This window comes from Trichechus manatus, unplaced genomic scaffold (assembly GCF_000243295.1).
Source record: "Trichechus manatus latirostris isolate Lorelei unplaced genomic scaffold, TriManLat1.0 scaffold00045, whole genome shotgun sequence".
Lineage (NCBI taxonomy): Eukaryota > Metazoa > Chordata > Mammalia > Sirenia > Trichechidae > Trichechus > Trichechus manatus.
Window position 1 is genome coordinate 5,581,634 of NW_004443981.1, and position 23,963 is coordinate 5,605,596.

The 23,963-nt window shown below is 48.0% G+C and overlaps 1 protein-coding gene across 1 annotated transcript in view; it reads right to left on the minus strand.

The window, feature by feature from the left end:
- ITPK1 (inositol-tetrakisphosphate 1-kinase) overlaps positions 1–23,963 on the minus strand; it is a 185,330-nt gene that overhangs the window by 122,629 nt on the left and 38,738 nt on the right. Inside the window, exon 2 of the mRNA XM_004376682.2 lies at positions 14,211–14,235. Coding sequence (XP_004376739.1) covers positions 14,211–14,235 — 25 coding nt within the window. The remainder of the gene's footprint in view (positions 1–14,210; positions 14,236–23,963) is intronic.

The window sequence follows — 23,963 nt, forward strand, 5'->3', positions numbered from 1 at the left end:
CTGGACTGCTGTGCCTCATTAGTCCCATCTGGTTTTATGGCGCTGTCTACTCCCCGGCTGAACGGTGAACCTCGGGAGATGCCTTCACCACTGAGCTAAAAGGGTGTCTGGGGGCCATACTCTCGGAGTTTCTCCAGTCTCCTTTAGGCCAGTAAATCTGGTCTTTTTTTTGTGAGTTAGAATTTTGTTCTACATCCTTCTCCAGCTCTGTCCAGAACCCTCTGCTGTGAACCTGGTCAGGGCAGTCAGTGGTGGTAGCCGGACACCATCCAGCTGTACTGGACTCAGTCCGGTGGAGGCCTTGGTAGCTGTGGTCCATCAGTCCTTCGGACTAATCTTTTCCTTGTAACCTGTTCTCTTCATTCTCCCCCGCTCCCGAATATCTTAGATGGCTTCTCACAGGCTTTTAAGACCCCAGATGCTACTCACCAAGGTAGAATGCAGAACATGTCTTTATAAACTGTGTTACATGCACTGGGTTTTTAACAGCCACCCTAGAGGCTCAGAGCCCAGGGCAACAGACGGAACCTCAAGAACTTGCCCAGTGTCATCCTTCACTCAGGTCCCAGAGGCAGGAAACCACCACAGTGCGGGGGGTGGCAGACCAGGGGGTCAGATCCCAGCACCTGGCTGTGCACCCACCTCCAAACTGCCCACCCAGAAGTTAAGTTCATGGGTTAGTCCTCATCTTTCAGAAACACATACTGAAACATTTACAGATGAAATGATGTAACAGTGAGATCCACCTTATAACAATCCAGGGGAAGAGGGCTAGCTATTAAATGGCACTAGTCATGCACTGGTAAGCAGCCAGCTGAGAGACTTACATACTATTATATATCTATATATCGTACACCATATATATTATATAGTATTAACCAAGGTGCCCTGGTGGCACAAACAATTAAGTGCTCAGCTGCTAAGTAAAAGGTTGGCAGTTCAAATCTACCCAGCAGCTCTGTGGGAGAAAGACCTGGTGATCTGCTTCTGTAAAGATTATAGCCAAGAAAACCTTATAGGGCAGTTCTACTCTGTCACATGGAGTCGCTATGAGCCGAAATCGACTCGACAGCACCCAACAACAATAGTATAAACCAGTAAAACCAGTTGCCATCAAGTCAACCCTGACTCATGAGGACCCCATGTGTGTCACAGTAGAACTGTGCTCCACAGGGTTTTCAATGGCTGATTTTCCAGTAGATCACCAGGCCTTTCTTCAGAGGTAACTATGAGTAGACTCCGCCTCCAACCTTTTGATTAGCAGCTGAGCACATTAACCGTTTGCACCACCCAGGTACTTATTACTCTCTTTAATTTGGTATGTGACATGATTTTTTGTCCCTTAATAGAACGTCAAAAAAATAATAATAAATCAGCCCTCTGGAACCAAATGGCCTCAGCTCAAATCCTAACTCCTTCAGTGAATAACTGTGTAACCTTGGGCAAGTTACTTAACCTTTCTTTTAGTTTCCTCATCATAAAACAGGGATGGGGATAGTATATACCTAACAGGGTTGTTATGAGAATAATATACTATGATAAAATACTTATGATAGTGGCAGCACAAAGCTCACACTCAATCATTGTGAGCCATGATTACCGTGAGGCAGTGTGGTGTGATGGTGGCCACACAACCATCCTCACGGAAGTGTTAGCTGCCATTCTATGCTACCTTGTGTACCTCTGGGGCCCCCACTCCCCGCTTCTAGCACAGAGGCAAACACAGCCGGGGGTGGTGGAAAATAACTGAATCACTGAGATGCACCCCATACACACTGCGTGCAGGAGTACAGAAATGCACATGGTCTACAAACCAGCTGGCTCCACACTGTATAATCCCGATGTCTTTAATTCAGTAAGTTCACTTCCAGAAATCATCCCAAAGAAATCGTCAGTGATGAGAACAAAGATTTGGGTTCAAAGACATCCATGGCAGCACAGTAACAGCAAAACCCAGAAATGACTAGAACTGGAGACTCTGGAGCATAGAGATGGTTCTGGATGCCTGGGCCCACAGGTGATGGAAAATCGGTACGACCGCGGAGATGGTCATTTCAAAGATGTTCAAATGGCACAAGCAAATGGCCGTCATGTCGCCCCCAAACACAGGGTGCAGAACTGTGGTCACAGAAAGGCCCAACATGGATATGCACAGTATGTGACAAATAACATTTAATGTAAAAATATGAGAAAAGATGAGAGGAAAACTCATCCAAAAAATTGTTTTAATGATTTTCTCCACATTTTCATTTTTAGGCTTGTTTTTATTTCCCAAGACTTCAACAGCAAGCATGTATTACTTAATCAGAGACAGAATAATCAAGTTATTTTTAACAAACACAGACCCTCAAGGCCAGCTCTGTTTTGTGTGTAACAGCAAATCAGTCCTTAATTCTCTCACCCAATAAGCACACGGAGCAGGCCCGGAGGCCAGACCTGCACCCCTCTGAGACGAGGATTCACACGAGGAGGCTGTGTGAACAAGCAGCTCCAGCCAGGGAGAGGGAGAGGGAGGCTGCTGGGGAATAGGGAGGGTGTCAGAGGTAAGATGACGTGAGCAGGTCTAACAGCATAAATAGAAATACAGCGGGGGGCGGGGGGCGTGGAGAGGGAGATGCCAGCTTGTTATACAACCCAAAGGTTTAAGAATGCTTCATGGTCTTTGCCACTGAGCTGAAGACAAACGCATGTCTCCATTCCTGCTCTGTAACGACTGCAGACCCTTCCATTCAGAGTCTCAGCCCCTGGACCTGCACTCACCCCCAGGAGGTCCCCTCCCCCAACCCAAATGGACACCAGCTGTTGAGAAGCCCAGTGTCCACCCATAATGTGCACATGGATCAGCTGGGGGTCCGGAAGCAGCAGCTCTGGGCTGGGCATTCTAACAAGTTCCCAGGTGGCATGATGCTGAGGGTTCGCGGGCCACGCTTTGAGTAGCAAAGCTCTGGACAACTTCACTCCAGAACAACTTTAGGTGGGCAGTTACCTTCAACGTGGAACCTTTGCTTCTGGCTTTTTCAGCTGCCCTCTTCATCCCTTCCGATTCCCCCCCGGTCCTCCTTCCATCTCTTTCCTTTGCTTTTAAGTGCTTCCTTGGCACACTCCAATGAGGCCTCTGAATTTTCTGGAAGGCCAACGAAGGGTCCAGGGTACCAGGAAGATCTGGTCCCAACTCAGCATGGAATGGGTGCAGACGCCAGGAGAACCAGGATAAGGCTGGGGTTCTGGAAACTTGCCTGGAGGGATGTGCCTGGCACCCTGGAGGCACCCAGCTTCCTTGGCAGGAGTTTTGTTTTCCTGAGAGGGGAAGTGGGAACCTTTTTTTTTCTTTTTAAGTGACTTGCTCAAGCTGATTCAGCGGGTCAAAGGCCAGGGCAGAGCTGCCCCAGAACTGAGCCGAGCAGTTCTCCGATGCCACACAGGGCTGCACCCAACAATGCAAACGGTTTCTATTTGTAACAGCAAGCCTGAAAAGCTCAAAGAATAAAAATAAAACTGACAGAAACTGAAACCATTCACATCTCGTGACCACTTTCCCACGTTGTCTTTCAAATGTCATCTTTTTTCACTGGCTACAAAAAAAACAAAAGATATGAGCAGACTCTGATATATATATATATAAAACTACTCTCCTGTGAGTCATTATTATAAAAAAAAAAACTATGATGATCATCCTTATACATAAACTTATCTAACTGCATTCATTAAGTATATATTCTAAATGATTGAAAATGAAAATAAAGTCGGTATTTTAAAAACAAGAAATATAAATATCTGTGTTTCAAATTAGGACAATGCAAAATCTAGCTTTTAAAACAGGAATTGAAACTAATTTGCTCTGTAAACCTTCATCTAAAGCACAATTAAAAAAAGATAAATAAAAAAAGAAATTGATATGCTAAAATCCACCATAGTTAGATACTCAAAAGTCACACTTTCCTCTGAATTGAAAAGACCACATTCTTTACATGGAGATGTATTTTTCTAAGCAGCTGGAGCTGTTACTTTTCCCTTCTTAAGCCACCATTGTTCATAACGTAGGATGAGAAAAACTAAACTAATATTCCTTAAGCAAAGAAGCCCTGGTGGCGAAGTGGTTAAAGCACTCAGCTGCTAACCAAAAGGTCAGCAGTTCAAACCAGTCGCTCCACGGGAGAAAGATGTGGCAGTCTGCTTCTGCAAAGATTTACAGCTTGGAAACCCTGTGGGGCAGTTCCACTCTGTCCTATATACAGGGTCACAATGAGTTGGAATCAACTCGATAGCAATGTTTTTTGTTTTTTTTCCTTAAACACCTACTAGAAGCTTTATGTCCTGTGAAGTAAATGCCATCCCGTTTCAAAGATGAAGAAAATGAGGTCATGCACAGCCAGTAAACAGAACAGAAACTCAAACCCAGACCACCTCAGGGACTCCACGGGGAAGGTCAAGTCCCACCAAGAACAACTGCCATCCCAGTATAGACCCCAATGACCAGGTGGAAACCTTCTGTGCAGAGCCTAACTACCCAACTCCATGGCAGTCCATGAGATGCTGGGGTCTGCAGCGAGGTCAGGGTTGGAATCACACTCAGTAGCCTTCAAAGCCACCGAGCTTCTTGGAAACTTGGTTTCCTCAGTTCCCATTCAATGAGGGGGTAGCCAGGATGTATATCATGGGCCCTTCCAGCTCCCAGGATGTCAGTACCCCAAGAAGACCAAGGCCATCGTTATTCCTAAAAGTGCTTGCACTTGGATCCAAAAGACCCGACAGAGGGACAGATGGAAGGAAGGATGTTCACAGGTTTACAACCCTTGTTGTTGTTGTTAGTTGCCACCGAGTAGGCTCCAACACATGACAACTCCATGTACAACAGAACGAAACACTGCCCAGTCCCGGACCATCTTCACGATTATTGGTATGCTCAAGTCCATTGTGGTGGCCACTGTGTATTTTGAGTGGCTTCCAACCTAAGGGGCTCATCTTTCAGCACTATTATCAGACAATATTCTGTTGTGATCCACAGCGTTTTCACTGGTTAACCTTTGGAAGTAGACTGCCAGGCCTTTCTTCCTAGACCATCTTAGTTTGGAAGCTCTGCTGAAACCTATCTAACATGGGTGACCCTGATGGTATTTGAAATACTGACGGCATAGCTTCCAGCATCATAGCAACACGCAAGCTACCACAGTATGACAAACTGACAAAAAAGTGGTGGTTCCAACCCTACCTGTGCCTAATTACCTGGAAAAAGAGTGGGGCATTAAGGCCAGCCAGGGCAACGAGAGAGAGCACAGTGGCCAAGGGAACCCAGGTGGGTTAATCACCTGACACCTAAGGAGACCTAACTGCATACTTTTAAACAATTTTTGAATCATGTAAATGTATCACCTAAATAATGAATTTAGGGAAGACCCTTGACAAGATGGACTGACACAGTGGCTGCAACAATGGGCTCAAACATATGGACTACTGTGGGTGACAACATCATTTTGATGCTTCTGGAATCCAGATTTCTGGGTTATTGGAATTGGGGTTACCCAACTAGGCCATCTGCCCTTAGGTATGCTTTTGAACTCTGAAGAGACTGGTTCCCTGGAGTAACCTTCAGGTCAAACAATAGCCTAGTAAGCAGCTTAGTGGAGATTGTTTGGCCTTAGGCCTTGGGGTCTTTTGGAAAATTATCTATGTGCCACCAGCTTCAAGAGGCAGGAACTCCAGGGCCTGACTGTTTTAAGGTGCCGTCGAGTCGGCTCCAACTCATAGTGACCATGTGTACAAAAGAACGAAACACTGCCCAGTCCTGCGCCATCCTCACAACTGTTGCTAAGTTTGAGCTCACTGTTACAGCCTTATGTCAAACCATCTCCTTGAGGGTCTTCTTTTTCACTGACCCTCTACTTTACCAAGCATGATGTCCTTCTCCAGCGAGTAGACCCTCCTGATGATGTGTCCAAAGTATGTAAGACGAAGTCTCACCATCCTTGCTTCCAAGGAACATTCTGGCTGTACTTTTTCCAAGATAGATTTGTTCCTTCTTCTGGCAGTCCATGGTATATTCAATATTCTTTGCCAACACTGTAATTCAAAGGCATCAATACTTCTTCGGTCCTCCTTATTCACTGTCCAGCTTTCACATGCATATGAGGCAACTAAAAATACCATGGCTTGGGTCAGGTGTACCTTAGTCCTTAAAGCGGTATCTTTGCTTTTCAACACTTTAAAGAGGTGTTTTGCAACAGATTTGCCCAATGCAATACATCGTCTGATTTCTTCACTGCTGCTTCCATAGGCATGGATTGTGGGTCCAAGTAAAATGAAATCCTTGAGAACTTATCTTTTCTCCATTTATTATGATGTTGCTTATTGGTCCAGTTATGAGGATTTTTTGTGAGGGTTTGACTAGAGGCTGTGTTTTAGATGTATGACATTTCCTTCGTGATTCTCTTTCTGTAACTGAGGGACCCTGAAACCCTGCGTTGTGCCTTGATGTAACTTCTGGGAAATTAACATAACAAAGACCTATAAAACCCGCTTTCACTGTCCCCTCTATGGAGCACCTTTCTGAATACTTTCAGTTTCGATGCTGCCTGATTTGGATCCTATCTACTCCCAATAAATACATTGTTACACTAATATATGGTGTTTCTCTGTGCGTTCAGCTTTTTGACATAAGGATGGCACAGGACTAGGCCATTCTGTTCTACATGGTGTCTTACTATGAGTCGTAACCAACTCAATGGCACCTAACAACAACAAATAATGAATACATTTTTCTACAGTCTTTGGAGAGAAGCATAATATTCCATCACACCACTCTTTCTCTGGCTCTGAATTGGGAAAGCAGCTATTGAACACACTTCTCTGTTGCCTACACTCAACCCAGCTGTCAGAGGAAGCTGAAGTCACCCTCCGTCCCTCCCCCCCTGCACCCCCCGGGCCTGAGTGCCCCAGCGAGAAATAAGGATACAATCTGGAGACAGACACCTTGGGTAATCTGTCACACCTGGCAGGAGTGTCTTTGTCTGGGGGTAGGGGATGGCTGGACACACTGGATAGTTTTAGGGTGGGGACAAGCTACACCAAAAGGACCAGCCATGTGATTTATGGTGGGGCTTTGGGTCCCATGTTATCAGTCAACCTGGAGACTGAGTTCAACCAGTGGACAATCAATCAATCATTCACCTGTAATCCACCACCACCAGCAGCTGCTGCTGTGTGGATCCTGACCCATGGCGACCCCATGTGTCTCAGAGTAAAACTGCATTCAAAAGGGGTTTCAATGACTATGACCTTTTGGAAGCAGATCACCAGGCCTCTCTTCCAAGCACCTCTGGGCAGATTCCCATCACCGATCTTTCAGTCAGCAGCCAAGCGCTGAACAGTTTGCGCCACCCAGAGAGTCCTACCACATGATGGAGCTCCAATAAAAACTGTGGACACCGAAGCTTACTGTGGGCAGTGCTCAGCGCGCGTTGTCACATGTCAGTTTTGGGAGGTAATGTCCTGACTCCACGGGGAGAGGAGAGGACAACAGAAGCTTTGCATCTGGAACCCTCCCAGACTCTGCCCTTTGGCTGATTTTAACCTGTGTCCTTTCCCTGCAATAAACGGTAACTGTGAGTATAACAGCTTTCAGGGAGTCCTTTTAGCAAATTACCAAACCTGAGGGTGTCAGGAAGTGAGGGCAGGGCAGGCTTGTGAAGACGGTGTCATCTACCTTGTAGACTGGCTAACTCCAGGCGTACCTCCCTCTCCCTCACCCCACATCCACCCAATTACCAGGCTCTGCCATCTGCAAATTCTCCCCCCTCTACCCCCCGCCTCGGGTCCTGCATGACTGTGTTCATTCCAGCCAGGTGGCACCACCCCTCACTAGGCCACAGCCTCAGCGTTCTAACAGAAGGCCTAGCTCTTCCCTCTCACCATGCAGCCTTGTCCAATCACCCTCCACATGTCCTCCCAGTGGGGTCTTCCCCTAGCGCCTGCAATCAGAGCCTGCACCTCTCCCACAGGGAAGCTCATCAATGCACCCACCCCCTGCCACTCACCCTCTAGAGCCCGCAGGAACAGCTCCCCAGGCCCTCTGTGATCCGGCCGTGCCACCCTCTCCAGCCAAGCCCCTCATGACCAAGGCTGCAGCCTGTCCAGCCACTCGCAGTCAGGAGACCTCTTTCTGAGCCTCCGTGCCTGGTGCAGGCTATGCTCTCTGCCTGCTATGCCATCCTAAGACCTCACCTACCCACCGACACCTGACTCATGGAGCCCCCACAATGGAATGAAACCCGGCCTGGTCCTGTACCATCTCCATGACTGGCTGAGGATCAGACTGTTGTGATCCATAGAGTTTTCATAGGCTGATTTTCAGAAGTAGATCACCAGGCCTTTCTTCCTAATCTGTCTTAGTCTGGAAGGTCCAGTGAAATCTGTTCAGCATCATAGCAACATGCAAGCCATAACTAACAGACAGGTGGTGGCTGTGCATGAGGTGCACTGGCCGGGAACAGGGCCGGGTCTCCCACGTAGAAGGCAAGAACACCACTGAGCCATCAATAACAGCCCTCCTCCCACCAGTTCCTATGCCCAGCTTATTCCATATCAAGAGGTATCACCTTCCTAATAAGGCCTTCCCCATCACCTGCCCACCATCCCTTCCATGCCCCACCGCACATCCACACAGGCCCCTACCGCAAGCCTTCCCTGCCCACTGGGCCTGCCCACACGCTCCAGGCAGATATCACCGTGGCCCCAGCAACCCATATGCCCAGCACTCAGTTCTACATCAGCCCCCAGGCACCATGGCCTTTTCGCTGCATTGCATGTGTGTGTCTGTCTGTTTCTCAGTCTTCTTCTGCTTGACAGTCTGTTACCCAGTTCCCCTCCTTGAATGGTTTTTCAGAAAGAGGGAAATATATACACAAAGGAACTCTCGCATCTCAAGCAAGCAACGACTGGAGAAACTCCCCGTGTCAGAGAGGACTGTGGCCTGCCTTCCACCCTGCAAGCTGGGGGACTTATTTACTTCCTCGCCCTTGAAAAACAGAGGCTGCTCAGAGCCTGGGTTTCGTAATGTCTGAATTCTCAAGGAATCTGGAAGGAGGACAGGGAATCTATAATCAGCTACTATATTTCGCACACTTACAGCTTGCTTGCATGTGTTTTAAAATAAAACCCCAACCTCTCCTGTGCTACCAGTCACCTCCTTCTCCTTGGCTCTTTTAAGACAACTGGTAAAAGGTGGCCCAGAGGGCATGGAGGATGTGTGGAGCACATTTTCCTAGGGGGTGCCAGGCTGGGGCCAGATAGAGTGAGGGCTGCTATCAGGGTCTTCCTCCTTCAATTCAGAGCTGCCCTACAAAGTGGCGATGGAGTCCGTGGGCGGGAACCTTACAGGCGTCCCCCCCAAACTTTCCCAACAGAGGAAATCGGAGTGGAAAATGCTCTCGGAGATGCAGGCCTTGTGCTTGGCCCTCAGAAGGGGCCCCCCGGGCCACTGATTTCTCCCAGCAAAGGAAAACTAGGCCAAGGTGAGCTCTGCTCACACCGGGTTGTTTTAGGAGGAGAAGAAGGCCTGGTCGGGGCTGTGGGCGTGGCCCTTGCCTCAGCAGGCTCCCCGTGAGGACATGAGGCTCATGGCCACTAGCCAGGCTCACCCCACCTCCTCCAGGAAGCCTTCTTGACTTACCAGGTTGGGCACAGCAGGTGCCCAGGAGAGGTGTGCTGACCGGCCTGCCCTATCCAAACCACTCCACCTATGTGGGGCTCTCCTGTCACCGATGAGCAAGGCCAACTTTCAACAACTGAAATGGTGGGATCAGGCAGGCCTGTGCACTCAGCATTCTCCTTACAGTACTACAGAGGAGGAAACGGGCAGACAGATACCTGCAACCATCACTGTCACAACACGTTACCTGTTACCATCACGGGCACGACAGGTACAGGTGACCATCACCATCATCATGAATACCTGCAGACCATCACCATCGTGACAAGTATCTATGACTACCAACGTTATGGCAGGTACCTGCAGACCACCACCATCACGCCGGCTACCTGCAGACCACCACCATCACGCCGGCTACCTGCAGACCACCACCATCATGCTTGGTACCTGTGACTATCACCAACATGGCAGGTACCTGCGGACCATCACCTTCACAATGAGTAGCCCTACAGGACACAACCTTTATTAGACTTTGCTCCTTGTCCTCAAGCCCAAGCCCTACACAAAACCAAGACCTCCATTCCTCTTGGGTGTCCTGGATTCTGGCTCACCTGTGGCTTTTCTATACTACATGATCAGCACTGGGCAGGTGGCCAAGTTTTTTTTTTTTTTTTTTAAATCATCACTTGGCCTAACAGACTATGCTTAAGGGAGGCCCATCAGTGGCAAGACAGGCCCATTGCCAAGGAAAATTCCGCAGGCCTTCCTGGGTCTCAGTGGATGCACAGGCCTGGAGTCAGACAGGCCAGACCCACCAGGATCTCCTCCGCACCTGTGAGCCAGATCTGATTTCTGTCCTCTCTGAGGGGGTACCTGCCACAGGCACTAGAAGTAAACAAGGCCATGCTCTAAAGCAGTGGCCTTTGAAACTCTTCACTCACGTGCCCCCCCAAAATAAATCTTTAGAACCGTGTATCCATTTGCACTTTTTAAGCTGACATCTAAAATTTCTCATCATAAGTCTAAATAGTTGCAGAGGATGTAATTTCCAACATAACATAAATATTAACATTTTAAAATAAAACTGTTAGTCTTTGTCTTTTAAATGGATCCAATGGAATCTAAATACCACAGCAATTTGAGATTCAACATCATCTATTTTAAAATTACATAATCAAGCTCTTCTTTAACAGTTGGAAATGTAACAACGTTCCCTTTTCCTCCTGGAACTCGGATTTCCAACCTACTTCCCTCAGGGATGTTTGTGTTTTATGTTTGAAAGAGTTTTACTGATCATCCTATTAAGCTGTTAGGCAAAACTAAACAACTGTATATAAAAAAAATCAAACCCGCTGCCGTCGAGTCAACTCCAACTTATAACGACTCCATAGGACAGAACAGAACTGCACCATAGGGTTTCCAAGGAATGGCTGGTGGATTCGAACTGCCAAACTTTTGATTAGCAGCCACAGCTCTTAACCACTGTGCCACCAGGGCTACAACTGTATATAGACGCTTTAAATTTTTTTTAATTTCATGTCACTATAAAGCTCTAATTGTTAGTTTCTCTTCTGCACTGAATTATCATTATGATTACTATTAATACACAACTGATCAATACAACGGAAATACATTACAAATTTGTAAAAATAATAAAAATAAAAAACAAAACCTTATTAGAAATACACCTCTGGAGAGATAAATGGGAATTTTAAAAAAAAATTATGTCATGTATCCACAGAAAAATATTACCTATTTCTAGAATAAGAAGTTTAGTATCAAGTCTATTTCTATCTTTCAATTGTTATAGATAGGAATACTGAAACCACTTATTCAAAGAGATAAAAAAGATAGCCTGGAGAGATTTACTATAGCACATTCTTTGAATTCCTTTAGAACTCAATGCCAAGAATCACAGTTCTCTATTATCAAAAAACAGCTTTAATGCTCTATCAGCTGACCACTGCATCGGGTCCTCTTTCAATTTTGTTGCAAGTGGAAAATTGGAAAAACTTGACATGCCCAAGGATTAGAAAGACAGGGCACTTTACTTGGCGCCCAGAGGGTTCTATGCTTGGTGTCAGGCACCACTGCTCCGGTCTGGCTGTGGGTCGTGAGAGTGCCTGCTTCTCCTGGAAGTAACCAGCTTCCCATGTGCCAGGCACTGCGCCAAGCACTTTACCTGAATTAACTAGTCTGTTCAACAATCCCCAGAGACAGGCACCACTATCATCCAGTTTTACAGGTGCGGAAACTGAGGCACAGAGTGGGCAGGCAACTGGCCAAGGTCACACAGCCAGTGACTGAACCCAGGTGGTCTTGCTCCTGACCCTATGTGTACTGCCTCTGTAGGGATGGGAGGAAGGACGCTGTGAGAGGGGCAGCTGGGAAGGAAAGTTTACAGCTCGTTCCCAAGCAACCACAGCTGTGGGAACGAGCCTGAGGAAGTTGGAGACTGGCAACATTTCCTCTGTTAATTATAGTCCCCTCTCACCTTGGAGGAGCCCTGGTGATGTAGTCATTAGATCAGCTGCTAACCCAAGGGTCGGCAGTTCAAATCCACCAGCTGCTCTTTGGAAGCCCTATGGGGCAGTTCTACTCTGTCCAGTACAGTCACTATGAGTTGGAACTGACTTGACAGCAACAGGTTTTTTGGTTCTCACTTTGGAAAGGTTAAATGCAAATGCTTCTTTAAAGTAAAGGGCATCCATGCCTGGTTCACCATTGTTGCCGTCAAGCCTATTCTGACTCATGGCGACCCCATGTGTACAGAGTAGAACTGTGCCCCATAGGGTTTTCAATGGCTGATTTTTTCAGAAGTAGATCATCACGCCTTTCTTCCAAGGCACCTCTGGGTGGACTCAAACCTCCAGCTTTCAATATGCAGCTGAGCACTTAACCGTTTGTGCTACCCAGGGACTCCAAGATTCCCATTACTGTCGTTAGCTGCCATCGACTCTGACCCATGGCGACCCCGTGTGTGCAGAGTAGAACTGCTCCATAGGGTTTTCAAGGCTGTGACCTTTCAGGAGTAGATAACCAGGCCTATCTTCTGAGGCACCTCTGGGTGGGTTCAAACCGCCAATCTTCTGGCTAGCAGTCAAGTGCTTAACCAACCGTTTACGCCACCCAGGGACTCCATGTAGCACGTGATAAATGTTAAACCCTGATTATTACTAATATCACCACTAAAGAGCAGGAAGAGAAATAACTACCACAACTGGGGCAAGCGTTTAGGCTCTTAGTAGCATTTTACATTCCTGACCCTGGATTCCTACATCCTTTTCTTAGGTGGCAGCCAAATACCAGGTAATAATAGGCACGAAAGCATTTAGTCCACAGAGCAGTCTATTCACAAGCAGAGGAGAGCCGTTTGTCAGAAAGACCATGGGCTCTGGAGACAGACAAGACGTGCAGTCAAATCCCAACTCTACCACTTACCATCTGAGTGACTCAGGAGGTGTCCCAACATCGTGAGCCTCAGTTTCCTCATCTATTAAATGGGCATGATCACACCACTCACATCACTAGATGGCTGTACAAAATAGTGGGCCTGATACGGCAAACACCAGGTAGTGGCTAGTGGTATGATCATTTCATCATCTTCAGTCATTAACACTGGGACTGAGGGACTCTGATGAGATGCCAGTCCCAGCACCCAGGTGCCCACCGGCCTGGGGATCTGGCGTACAGAAGCCTGCCTCTTCAGCAAACCTGCCAAGTGGCCTGGCTTCCAATTTTTGCAAAGAGCCTTTCTCTCTGTCTTGAAATTTAATGCTCCCCAAACACTCAGGGATGCCAGGAGTAGGCGCACAGAGACGTCGTGGTGGGTTTTATTTTTAGATGCCTGGGTGGAACGCGTCCAGTTTGGCTTCACGCTGGCCCTGCACCCGCACAGCCTCCCCCAAGTCATCATAAAAGTGAACAGCAGACACATCAAGAAATATTTCACAACTCTTCCTCTGCCTGGTGTACTCCAAAGCAATGGCTCCAGCCTCCTGTTACACCCACAGACTAAGTGGACTAAAGGGTTTAATCTCCATCCTCCCGGGAAGTCACATAAAACAAAGCCACCGTTCCCCTGGTTGCCTCTCACATTCTGAAGCAGGTGCCCACCGGTGCCCTGCTCACGCCTCACCGAGTGTGATCAGAAATCAGGTATTGGGGGAGGGATAGTTTCCCCCCGTTCCAGGTAGTGTATTTGTTGCTGAGCACGTGAATGCACTTCCTCTAAAATGGCACCCAACAGAAATTTCCTTGTGGACTCTGGCAAGTGGCTGTGGCTAACCACAGGAAAGCACCGTGACCTTTAGCACCCCCTACCCCACTCCCACCACGCACTCACCCAAATCAACCCCTCTCTTCCCTGCGAGCTCCTTCCACCGACAAAACCACAGTAACTCTTCAATCCAAGCAAACAGGGCAGGAATCATGTCAAATTCCACAAGGGAAACAAGATGCATGTGAAAAAGGGGCTAAGCACCGAGATTCTTAAAGCAAAAAGGGAAAGTTGGGCATTAAAAGGCCACTTGACCTGAAAAAGGGTCATGACGTGGTCTGTACTCACCTGCACGACTTCTATCCCTCGCTTCCTGTGGAGAAAAAAAAGAAAAGCAGTGTTACTCCAGCGGGCAGAAAGCATTCTTTCTGGAACATTCACTGTAGTCAGCTGAAGGCAGGACCATGAGGAGAGCTGGTGGCTGCACCTCTCATACCAAAGTCACCAGAATGGTCTCATTTTTAAGGGGAAGGTGTATGAACTCCCAGGCACCCCTGAAAGCCATTTTCTGGCAAAAGAGACAGTTGGTTCCCATAAGGGACTTGGCTGGGGTCCTACGGAGACCCCAAGTCTGCTCATTTTCCTTACAGCCAGCCCTCTCCCTTTCTAATCCTGGGGCCAGGCCTTCATTGGTGGAGCTCCAGCCTGGAATTCCCCAAGACTCTCCCCCACGGCCCACTGTATTCATGACCTGACGGCCTAGCCATCCCTTCTTAACTCAACCACCTCCATGGCTCTCCATTTCCTCCAGAACACTTGGCCTTGCCCCCTATGTATGCCACATGCTGCCACAGCCCAGCCCAGCCACTCTCTTGTGCAGGAAGCCAGGGTCTTCCCTGGCCCCAAACCCTTCCCAGTCCTGCTCCAGTTGCTTTTCCAATCCTATGGCCATACCTGGCCGCCACTGACACCGCACTCATCCTTTGGCCCCTAGTTAAACCAACCCCACCCACCTACCCAATAAGCCCCAGGCCTGGACACTGTAATCTCCACCTCTCTCTCCCTCTTTCTCACAAGGCAGCGGTGGTAGGGTGGTAGAATTCTCGCCTTCCATGCAAGAGACCTGGGTTCGATTTCTGGCCAATGCACCTCATATACAGCCACCACCTGTCTGTCAGTGGAGGCCTGCATGTTGCTATGATGCTGAACATGTTTCAGCAGAGCCTTTAGACTAAAACAGACTAGGAAGAAAGGATGGGCACTCTAATTCCAAAAATTGGCCAATGAAAAGTCTAGGATCATGATGATGGTCAGATCCACTGTACGTGGGGTCACTATGAGTCAAAGCCAACCTGACAGCAGCTAACAACAACTCCCTCTCACCCACTCCACAGCCACTGCTTCTTCAGGCTTCAGGATCTATGCACAAAGGCACGCTGCTGTCCCACCCTCTGCCCTCACCTCCCCGACCCAGCATTTCTGACTGCAGGTACCACATACTTTCCATCCAAGTCTTTAGGGTTCCACTCAGGCAGACCTCCAGGAAGCCCTCCCTCACCCACAACACTCACTCCCCCACCTACACACACACAGTCCAACCCTGGAGCTACTGCTCGCCTGTCCCCTAGCCAGGGTTCTGACTGGCTGTTTACTCCAGGGCTACCGGGTGGAAGGACCCAGGAGCTACAGCGCCATGGGTGTGCCACCACTGTGTCTGCCTGCACTCAGCTGGGAAGAGAGGCAGGGCCTCCGGAAGAGCCACAGAGGAGCTGTGACCGAGGAGCACTATGCAGCTCTCAAACAAGCAAAAAAGTGGAGTGGGTGGGCGCAAGAGTGCCAAGATATTATACGTGAAAAAGCAAGGTGCAGAACAGTACGCAGAGCGCAACCCTTCATATTAAAAACAAGGGGAAGAAGGGAGGGGGAATCACTTTCTAGACAGTAGACACTTGTTAGTTTTGGTGATGGGTAAGGCAATATCAAGAACGGTGAAGTCAGCATAACACGACCGAGGTAAAAGATGACAGTAAGAAGTACACAAGAATAAGGGGTGATTTTGATAAAAGCCACAACATATACAATTTTGCAACAGTAATAACAATCAAAAAATATGTGTGTGGTTACACAGGTAGATATGCATGCTTACATACATATAGGTAAGCACATATGAATATATGGGTGTGCATATATAGGTGTTTCTATAAGCAAATGTATGTACATGTTTGTGCGTGCTGCATATATATTCAAATGTAAAATAAAGCACACAAGGAGCACAGTTATGGATACTCCCTAGAAATAACCAAACACCTCATGGGATTGGGTTACTGGGTTTGAGGGCTTAGGACCATAGTTTTGGGAGGCAACTTGGTCAACTGGCATAACATAGTTCATAAAGATAAGGTTCTACATCCTAGTTCAGGGAGTAGCGTCTGGGGTCTTAAAAGCTTGCAAGTGGCCATCTAAGATACAACTATTGGTCTATACGTGTCTGGATCAAAAGAGAAAGAAGGAAACCAAAGACTCAAAGAAGAAACTAGTCTATAGGACTAACAGTCTACATGAACCACAGCCTCACCTACCCTGAGACCAGAAGAACTACATGGTGCCCAGCTACCACTACCAACCATTCTGATCAGGGACACAATAGATGGTCTCAGACAGAATGGGAGAAAAATGGAGAATGAAACTCAAATTCCTAAAAAGGTCAGACTTACTGGACCAGTAGAGACTAGAGGAACCGAACCCCAAAACTATCACCCTGGGATACTCTTTAAACTTGGAACTCAAACCACACCTGGTGGTCACCTATCAGCCAAAAGACAGAGCGGCTCATAAAACAAATTAATCTCACCTGTGAGTACTGTGCTCCTCTAAACAATCATCTAAATGAGACCTACAAATCAACATTTACCCGAGACCAAAGATGAGACGGTAAGGGGGGACAAGGAAGCTGGGCAGGTGGGGATGTGCTTTATTATTCATGCAACTTTTTAAACATTTTCTAATTAATTATGAACTATAAAAATGTGTTAACTATCTGAGTGTGTAGCCCTGGTGGCGCAGTGGTTAAGAGTTCGGTTGCTAACCAAAAGATCAGCAGTTCGAGTCCACCAGCTGCTCCTTGGAAACTCCATGGGGCAGGGCTACTCTGTCCTATAAGGTTGCTATGAGTCAGAATCAACTCGACGGCAAAGAGTTCAGTCTTTATATGAGCGTATATGTGTATTTTTAAATTTACAGGCAATAAAAGAACCAGGAATGTCTAGGCAGTACCAGGATCACACGAGCTGGCGTGGAAGGCAGCCAGGATTGTGAAGGGTTGGGAGCCCCTTCGTGAAGGAAACAGGATGGACATGGAGGGTGAGGGGAAGGAGTGACTGGAGAATGACAGCCACCTTCAAAGGCAGAAAGTGCTTTCCAACAGGGAGAGCTGGTCAGTCATGGAGCAAGCCATGGGGAGTATGGGGGAGGTTCCTGCACGGGTACTCTGGAATCCACCAGGAGGCCTGCAGTGCACATAAGGACACCCTGGAGAGCTATGGTTTCAAACTGCTTTGCACACATAACCTCTCTTCGTTCATTAGCTCATTCAACAAGTGTTCTCTGAGCGCGTTCTGAGAGCCAGGCCTTTACTAAACTCTCCCGAGGAAGCCACTATAAGATGGTAAGACGGGTCACAGAGAGCTGGCCGGGTCACACTGCAGGAGTGCCTAGCTGGCCTTCCCCTCACCTCCCACCCCAAGATGCCTGACAGAACCTTGGGCGCCGAAGAACTCCGTTGAAAACCACTGCAAGTGATGCTTTCCCAGCTCCATGCCATCATTCAGCTTCTCTGCGATTCTGGAAGGAAAGGAGGCCAATAGCCACATGCTTCTGTGACTTCATGAGGGAAAGGCTGACACTCAGCAGTAGCCCTGGGCCAGACTGAAGGGCAGACAGTGCTGGGACACACAGCATCACAAGGAGCCTGCGCCACACCCAACTGTGGGCACCCTGGAGCCCTGTCTCACACGCCCATCCTCCTGGCCCCGCTGAGAGCTGAGAGAATGGAAGTGAACTCCAGTGAGAAGCACCGTGCCCAAGGTCACCCAGCTCACCAGATTAGGCTTCGAGCCCGGGGGTTCTCACTCCCAAAGCGTGGCTCTTCGCCTGCCCCTCCTGTGTGGAAATCCCTAACAGCTGAGAGAGAAATCCCACCACGAAGCCTGACTGAGAATGTGGAGTGCACAGCAGGAAAGGCACCGAGGAGGCAGAGACACGCGTGCACATGACACGCCAGTGGGGAGGGCGCCCCTACACACCCCAGTTAATCCTCGCGGCATCCAGATTAGCCGGCGTGCAGCTGGCACCTCCTTAGAAGCCAACTGCGGTCACTTCCCTTCAGTCCGCCCTTCACATCACCCCAGACAGCGCTCCCTCCCCAGTCCTAAAACAGACCTCTAACTTTGAATGGATGGAACAGGTAAAACAAGAGAAAGCAGCAAAAAACATAGGCTTGAAACAGCTAGACTGAAAATCTTAAGTGGGTTATTTTCTCTGTAGCCCAGAGCTCCAAGGAGCAGCATAAATGGGGAGCTCTGACCCTGGTGGCATAGTGGTTAAGAGCTACGGCTGCTAACCAAAAGGTCGGCAGTTTGAATCCACCAGCCACTCTTTGGAAACCCCATAGGGCAGTTCTACTCTGTCCTATAGGGTCACTACAAGTCAGAATCAACTCGACGGCAACGGGTTTGTTTTTTGTTTTTTGTTTTGGTTTGGCCAAAAAGAAGGGCTCACATGCCCCTCCATCCACATCAGGCCACAAAGGCTCCCTAAATGCCCTTGATGGTGATAAGAGCTAAGGTGTATTACTGCTCATGGACACCTTACATGAGGCAGGGCTATGGAGACTCATTATTCAGATGAACAAGGCCAGGCGGGGCAGGAGCTGGCTCAGGGCTGGCTCTCCTCACGCCCACTCAGTGCTGGAGCCACTGCCACACACAGCTGGCTTCGGAGGCACCCACAAGGGGCACCTGGTCTCCATCCTCCAGGGCCTCACAGTAATGGGGCAACCAGGAAAGTGTAGGCGGAAAACACATTCCCTCGGGTGGCGAAATCCTATGCTCGAGAAAACAAAATGGAAACCTGTCTGGACTCGTTTCTTTATCTGGAACTTCTGCAGAACAAAGATACCAAAAACCTTGATTTCCCAAGGGGCGGGTTCCTGAAATCCGGCCATAACCAGAAAGTTTAGAAACTGAATCATGAAAGAGAAGGGGGGGAGGGGGCAAGGAGGGGAAAAGAAACCAGAGAAGTGGTTGTCAAGTGATTAACTGCGACTCTTGAAAAACCCCAACTCCACCATCCTACTTCATCACCCCACAGACACACACAAGTGCAAATGTCTCAGGCTCTAGAGTGACCCTGGAAGACATGGACCCCAGACTCTCTGTTAGCCCAAAACTAAAACCATTCCCGAGGCCAACTCTTCAGACAAAGATTAGACTGGACTACGGGACATAAAATGATACTCGTGAAGAGTGTGCTTCTTAGCTCAAGTAGATACATGAGACTAAATGGGCAGCTCCTGTCCGGAGGCGAGATGAGAAGCCAGAGAGGGTCAGGATTTGGCTGAATGGACACGGGAAATCCGGGGTTGAAGGAAGAGTGTGCTGTCACAGTACAGGGAGAGCAGCCAGGATCACAAAACAATGTGTGTAAAAATTTTTATATGAGAGACTAAACTGAATTGTAAACTTTCACTTAAAGCACAATAATAAAAAAAAAAAAGTCTCAGGCTCAGGAATATTAATCACCACACTGTCTGTGATAGCAGAAGACTAGCTGCAACCTAACCCCTACCCCTCAAAAAGAGGGACCATTAGCAAACATGGCACACACAGCCCAAGGAGTACTGTTGTTGCTGAGTGCCATGGAGTCGATTCAGACTCATAATGACCCCATGTGACAGAGGAGAATTGCTCCATAGGGCTTTCTAGGCTGTAATCTTTACAGGAGCTTACTGCCCAGTCTTTCTCCCATGGAGCCACTGGGTAGGTTTGAACCACTGACTTTTCGGTTAGCTACTAGGCATTTAAATATCTGTGCCACCAGGACTCCTCCAAGCAGTAGGACACAGCAGTAAAAAAGAACAAGAAAATTCTCGAGTATCTGTAAGGAATGATCTCCAAGACACTACTACATGGAAATGCAAGGTACAAAACCAGGTGTGCTGTGGATACAGTTATTTGTGTTAAAGACAACATCCAGGAAAGGAATGCATGCTTTATGTATACAGAATCAATCTGAAAGAACAAGACACTGGCCCCAGCTGGGCCGTTGTTCAAGGGCACAGGGCAGCTGGGGATGGGGTGAGAAGGAGCCTTTCTTTTCACTGGTACTCTCATTCATCTTTTGAATTTTGTTCCATGTGCCTATAATATATTCCCGAACACTAGACAAAAAATATTTGGAAATTATGTTTTAAATAATAGGCAAAACTCTAGTTGCCAGCATTTGTGGTGTCTTGCGTAAAGTAACCAAAACTATTGCTATCATATCAATTCTGACTCATCGTGACCCTATAGGACAGGGTAGAATTGCCCATAGGGTTTCCAAAGCTGTAATCTTTACAGAAGCAGATTGCCACATCTTTCTCCTGCAGAGTGGTTGGTGGGTTCAAACCACTAACCTTTTGGTTAGCAGCCGAGCACTTAACCACTGCGCCACCAGGGCTCCTTGGCATAAAGTAGATGCCTAGTAAAGGCACAAATCAGTCATCACTGAGGTAAGGCAGAGGAGCTCAGGGTTTATAACCTTCAAGTTCAGCTCAAAAAGGAGCTGAACTAGCATCCATTTCCAAGGCCATTAGAGTGCCCCCTCCCCGCCCCGTCAGAACATTCAGTACGAATTCTAGGCCAATGTAAACATTTGGGTACTTGGGCAACACACAGTTTACCTGTGGCTGCAGCTCTGGGTAGCAGCAGTAAACTAATATGTGGGTTTTTCCTTTATTAAAAAAAAACAGTTGCTATCAAGTTGATTCCAAATCATGAAAACCCCACGTGTGTCAGAATAGAATTGTGCTTCGTAGGGTTTTCAATGGCTGATTTTTCGGAAGTAGATCACCAGGCCTTTCTTCCGAGGTGCCTCTGGGTGGACTCAAACTGCCAACCTTGCAGTTAGCAGCCGAGGGCTTGATGTCCCATCCGGGACTCCTTTTTGTTTATATGGACCTGCATTCTCTAAGTTTTCTACAATGAGCATATATGATAACTTTCAAAATTTCAGAAAGTAACAGTAAAAGTTAAACAGTTAAGGAATTTGATTAAAAACCTATACCTGGGGGGAAAACATATAGGCTCTAAAATTTGTTTTATTGCATTAGTAAGTTTTGAACAGAGGTCTACTCCACCATCCATAAATATAAACCTTCTTTTCCAAAAGCTAGATAACTGATGAAGGGAGAATCCACTTTGCAAGAGGAACCTCGCCCTGGAACGAGTGTATGCTAATGGTGGTGAATGATCTGGAAAAGGACGGTGAGAATAGTTGCACAACGTGCAGAATGTAATCAATGTCACTCAATTGTACATGGAGAAATCTGTGGAGATGCATATATTTTGTTAGGTCTATTTTCACCATGTAAAATTTTAACAAAAAGACTCCCACCGTAAACGTCCTAGGAGAGTGCACCCCTGGGGAATTGACAATGCTCATTTACAAAACAAACTATCCTTTCGGGAAAGGAGAACAATCAGAGAAGGCTTCAGAGAGGAGGTGGCGTTTGCCGTAAGAGTGAAATATTAGAGAGGAACAACGGGTAGAGGTTGAGGGCGGAGTAAAGAGGAGTAACATGAGGGGTGCCCACCTCCCAAAAAGCATCTGGGGATGCCAGAGGAAGGACCCACTGGGGCAGGAAGAGGCAGGGGTAATGGGAAGCAGGATAGAAGATGTGGGCAGGGGCCTGGCCCAGAGGCCTGAACGCCACAGTGTGGCCTGGCCCTTCCCTTGTGGGCCGAAAACCAAAAACCAAACCCATTGCCATGGAGTCAATTCCAACTCATAGCAACCTTGTAGGACAAAGGAGAACTGTCCCCATAGGGTTTCCAAGACTGTAATCTTTATGGAAGCAGACTGCCACATCTTTCTCCCACGAAATAGCTGGTAGGTTTGAACCACCAGCCTTTCAGTTAGCAGCCAAGTGCTTGAACACTGTGCCACCAGGGCTCCTTCCCCGTGGGCCAGTGAGTCCCAAACGCCAGAGCAGCCAACCTAAGAATCACCACTGGAGCTTGTCAAAAGTACAAATTCAGGGCCCACTCCTAAAGACTGTCTTAGTTATCTAGTGCTGCTATAACAGAAATACCACAAGTGAGTGGCTTTAACAAACAGAAATTTATTTTCTTACTGTTTAGGGGGCTTGTTGTTGTTAGGTGCCATCAAGTCAGTTCTGACACATAGCAACCCTACGTACAACAGAACAAAACACTGCACGGTCCTGCACCATCCTCACAGTCATTACTATGTTTGAGCCCCACTGTTGCAGCCATTGTGTCAATCCACATAGTTCAGGGGGCTAGAAGTCTGAATTCAGGGCGCCATCTCTAGGGGAAGGCTTTCTTTGTCAGCTCTGGAGGAAGGTCCTTATCTCTTTTCAGCTTCTGTTTCTCTCTTCATGCGTGGCATCTATCCTACCCCATCTGTGCCCTTTTATATCTCAAAAGAGACTGACTTAAGACACTTCCTATACTAATACTGCCTCATTTACATAACAAAGAAAACCCATTCCCAAAAGGGATTATAACCACAGGTATAGGGGTCAGGATTTACAACACCTATTTTGGGGGTACACAATTCAATCCATAACATTGATCCAACAGGTTCAGGGGCAGGGCCTGGGAGGGATTTGAAATACTCCCGGTTGTTACTCAGAAGTAGCCAGGTGTAGGGGCAGCTGCTCTTCCACAGAGAATGACCCACATGCTTGATGAGTAGATGAAGGGTCAGACTGCTAGGGGAGGACATGGAGGAGGGGACAGGTTTAGGGCAGCCCCTCTAGGTCCTGGGGAACAGGAGTAAAAGAGAGGAAAGAGCTAGAAATAGCCATGATGCTCACAGTTTGGGCAGCTGGAGCAGGCCAAGGCCATGCACCCAGACCAGGAGAAAAGGGCATCACGGGACATCAATAAGAGTCCACTTTTCCAACCACACTGGGTCTGAGGTGCCAGGAGGTGCTCAGAAGCCCAGGACTGAGTTCAGCAGACAGCTCAGGGTGAGATGGACACAATCTAGAGGCAGGTGGAAGTAACCACAGACATGGAAGAGATCGGTGAGTCTCCAAGAAGAGGACATGCCATCAGACCCAACTGTGCCTGTGGCTCAGTTTCCTCTCATCTGTCAAATGGTCCATACTGGGATGCGGGCTTCTGGTACTTTTGTTCCCTGCATTCCCGTCTCTCGGGAACCACCCTGCCCCTATCCCACATGATTCTGATAGACAATTGATCAATCCGGGGGTCATCCTGGCACTGTCCTTCATCCAGGATAGGTGTGGCACCCAAGCCAGGCCAGGCCAGTCCTTTTCAGGACAGATTCTGGGGAACTGTCAGCAGTAAGAGCAACATGGCCTGAACATGTCAGAGGTCTCTGTTGTCACCGTGTGGCCATAGTCTAGCTGAGAAGGAGGCCAAGAGGGAGAAAAGGCCAAGCTGGGGCTGAAGAGTGCAGAGTTCTCAGGCCGGAGTTTAAGGCCAGCTGCGCCTACAGCCTGTCCACTCAGGACTGTCACCTGCATATTTTTACTGAAGCCAGTTTAAGCTGAGTTTCTGTCACTGCTGAAATAAGAGTCCTGCTGAATACAGCAGGTGCTCATATGTGACACTGACTACCACTTCCTGAAGATGACAAAAATTATCCTGGATAACCCAGCGTTGAGGGAGAAGGGCCAACAGAGGAGTCCAATGACTTCTCACCCAAATGGCAAGATCACTCAACTGGGGGGGCGGATCCCTCCCAGGAGACATGTGGCAATGCCTGGAGACATGTTTATTGCCATAACTGGGGGGGATTCCCCCAGGAGACATGTGGCAATGCCTGGAGACATTTCTATTGCCATAA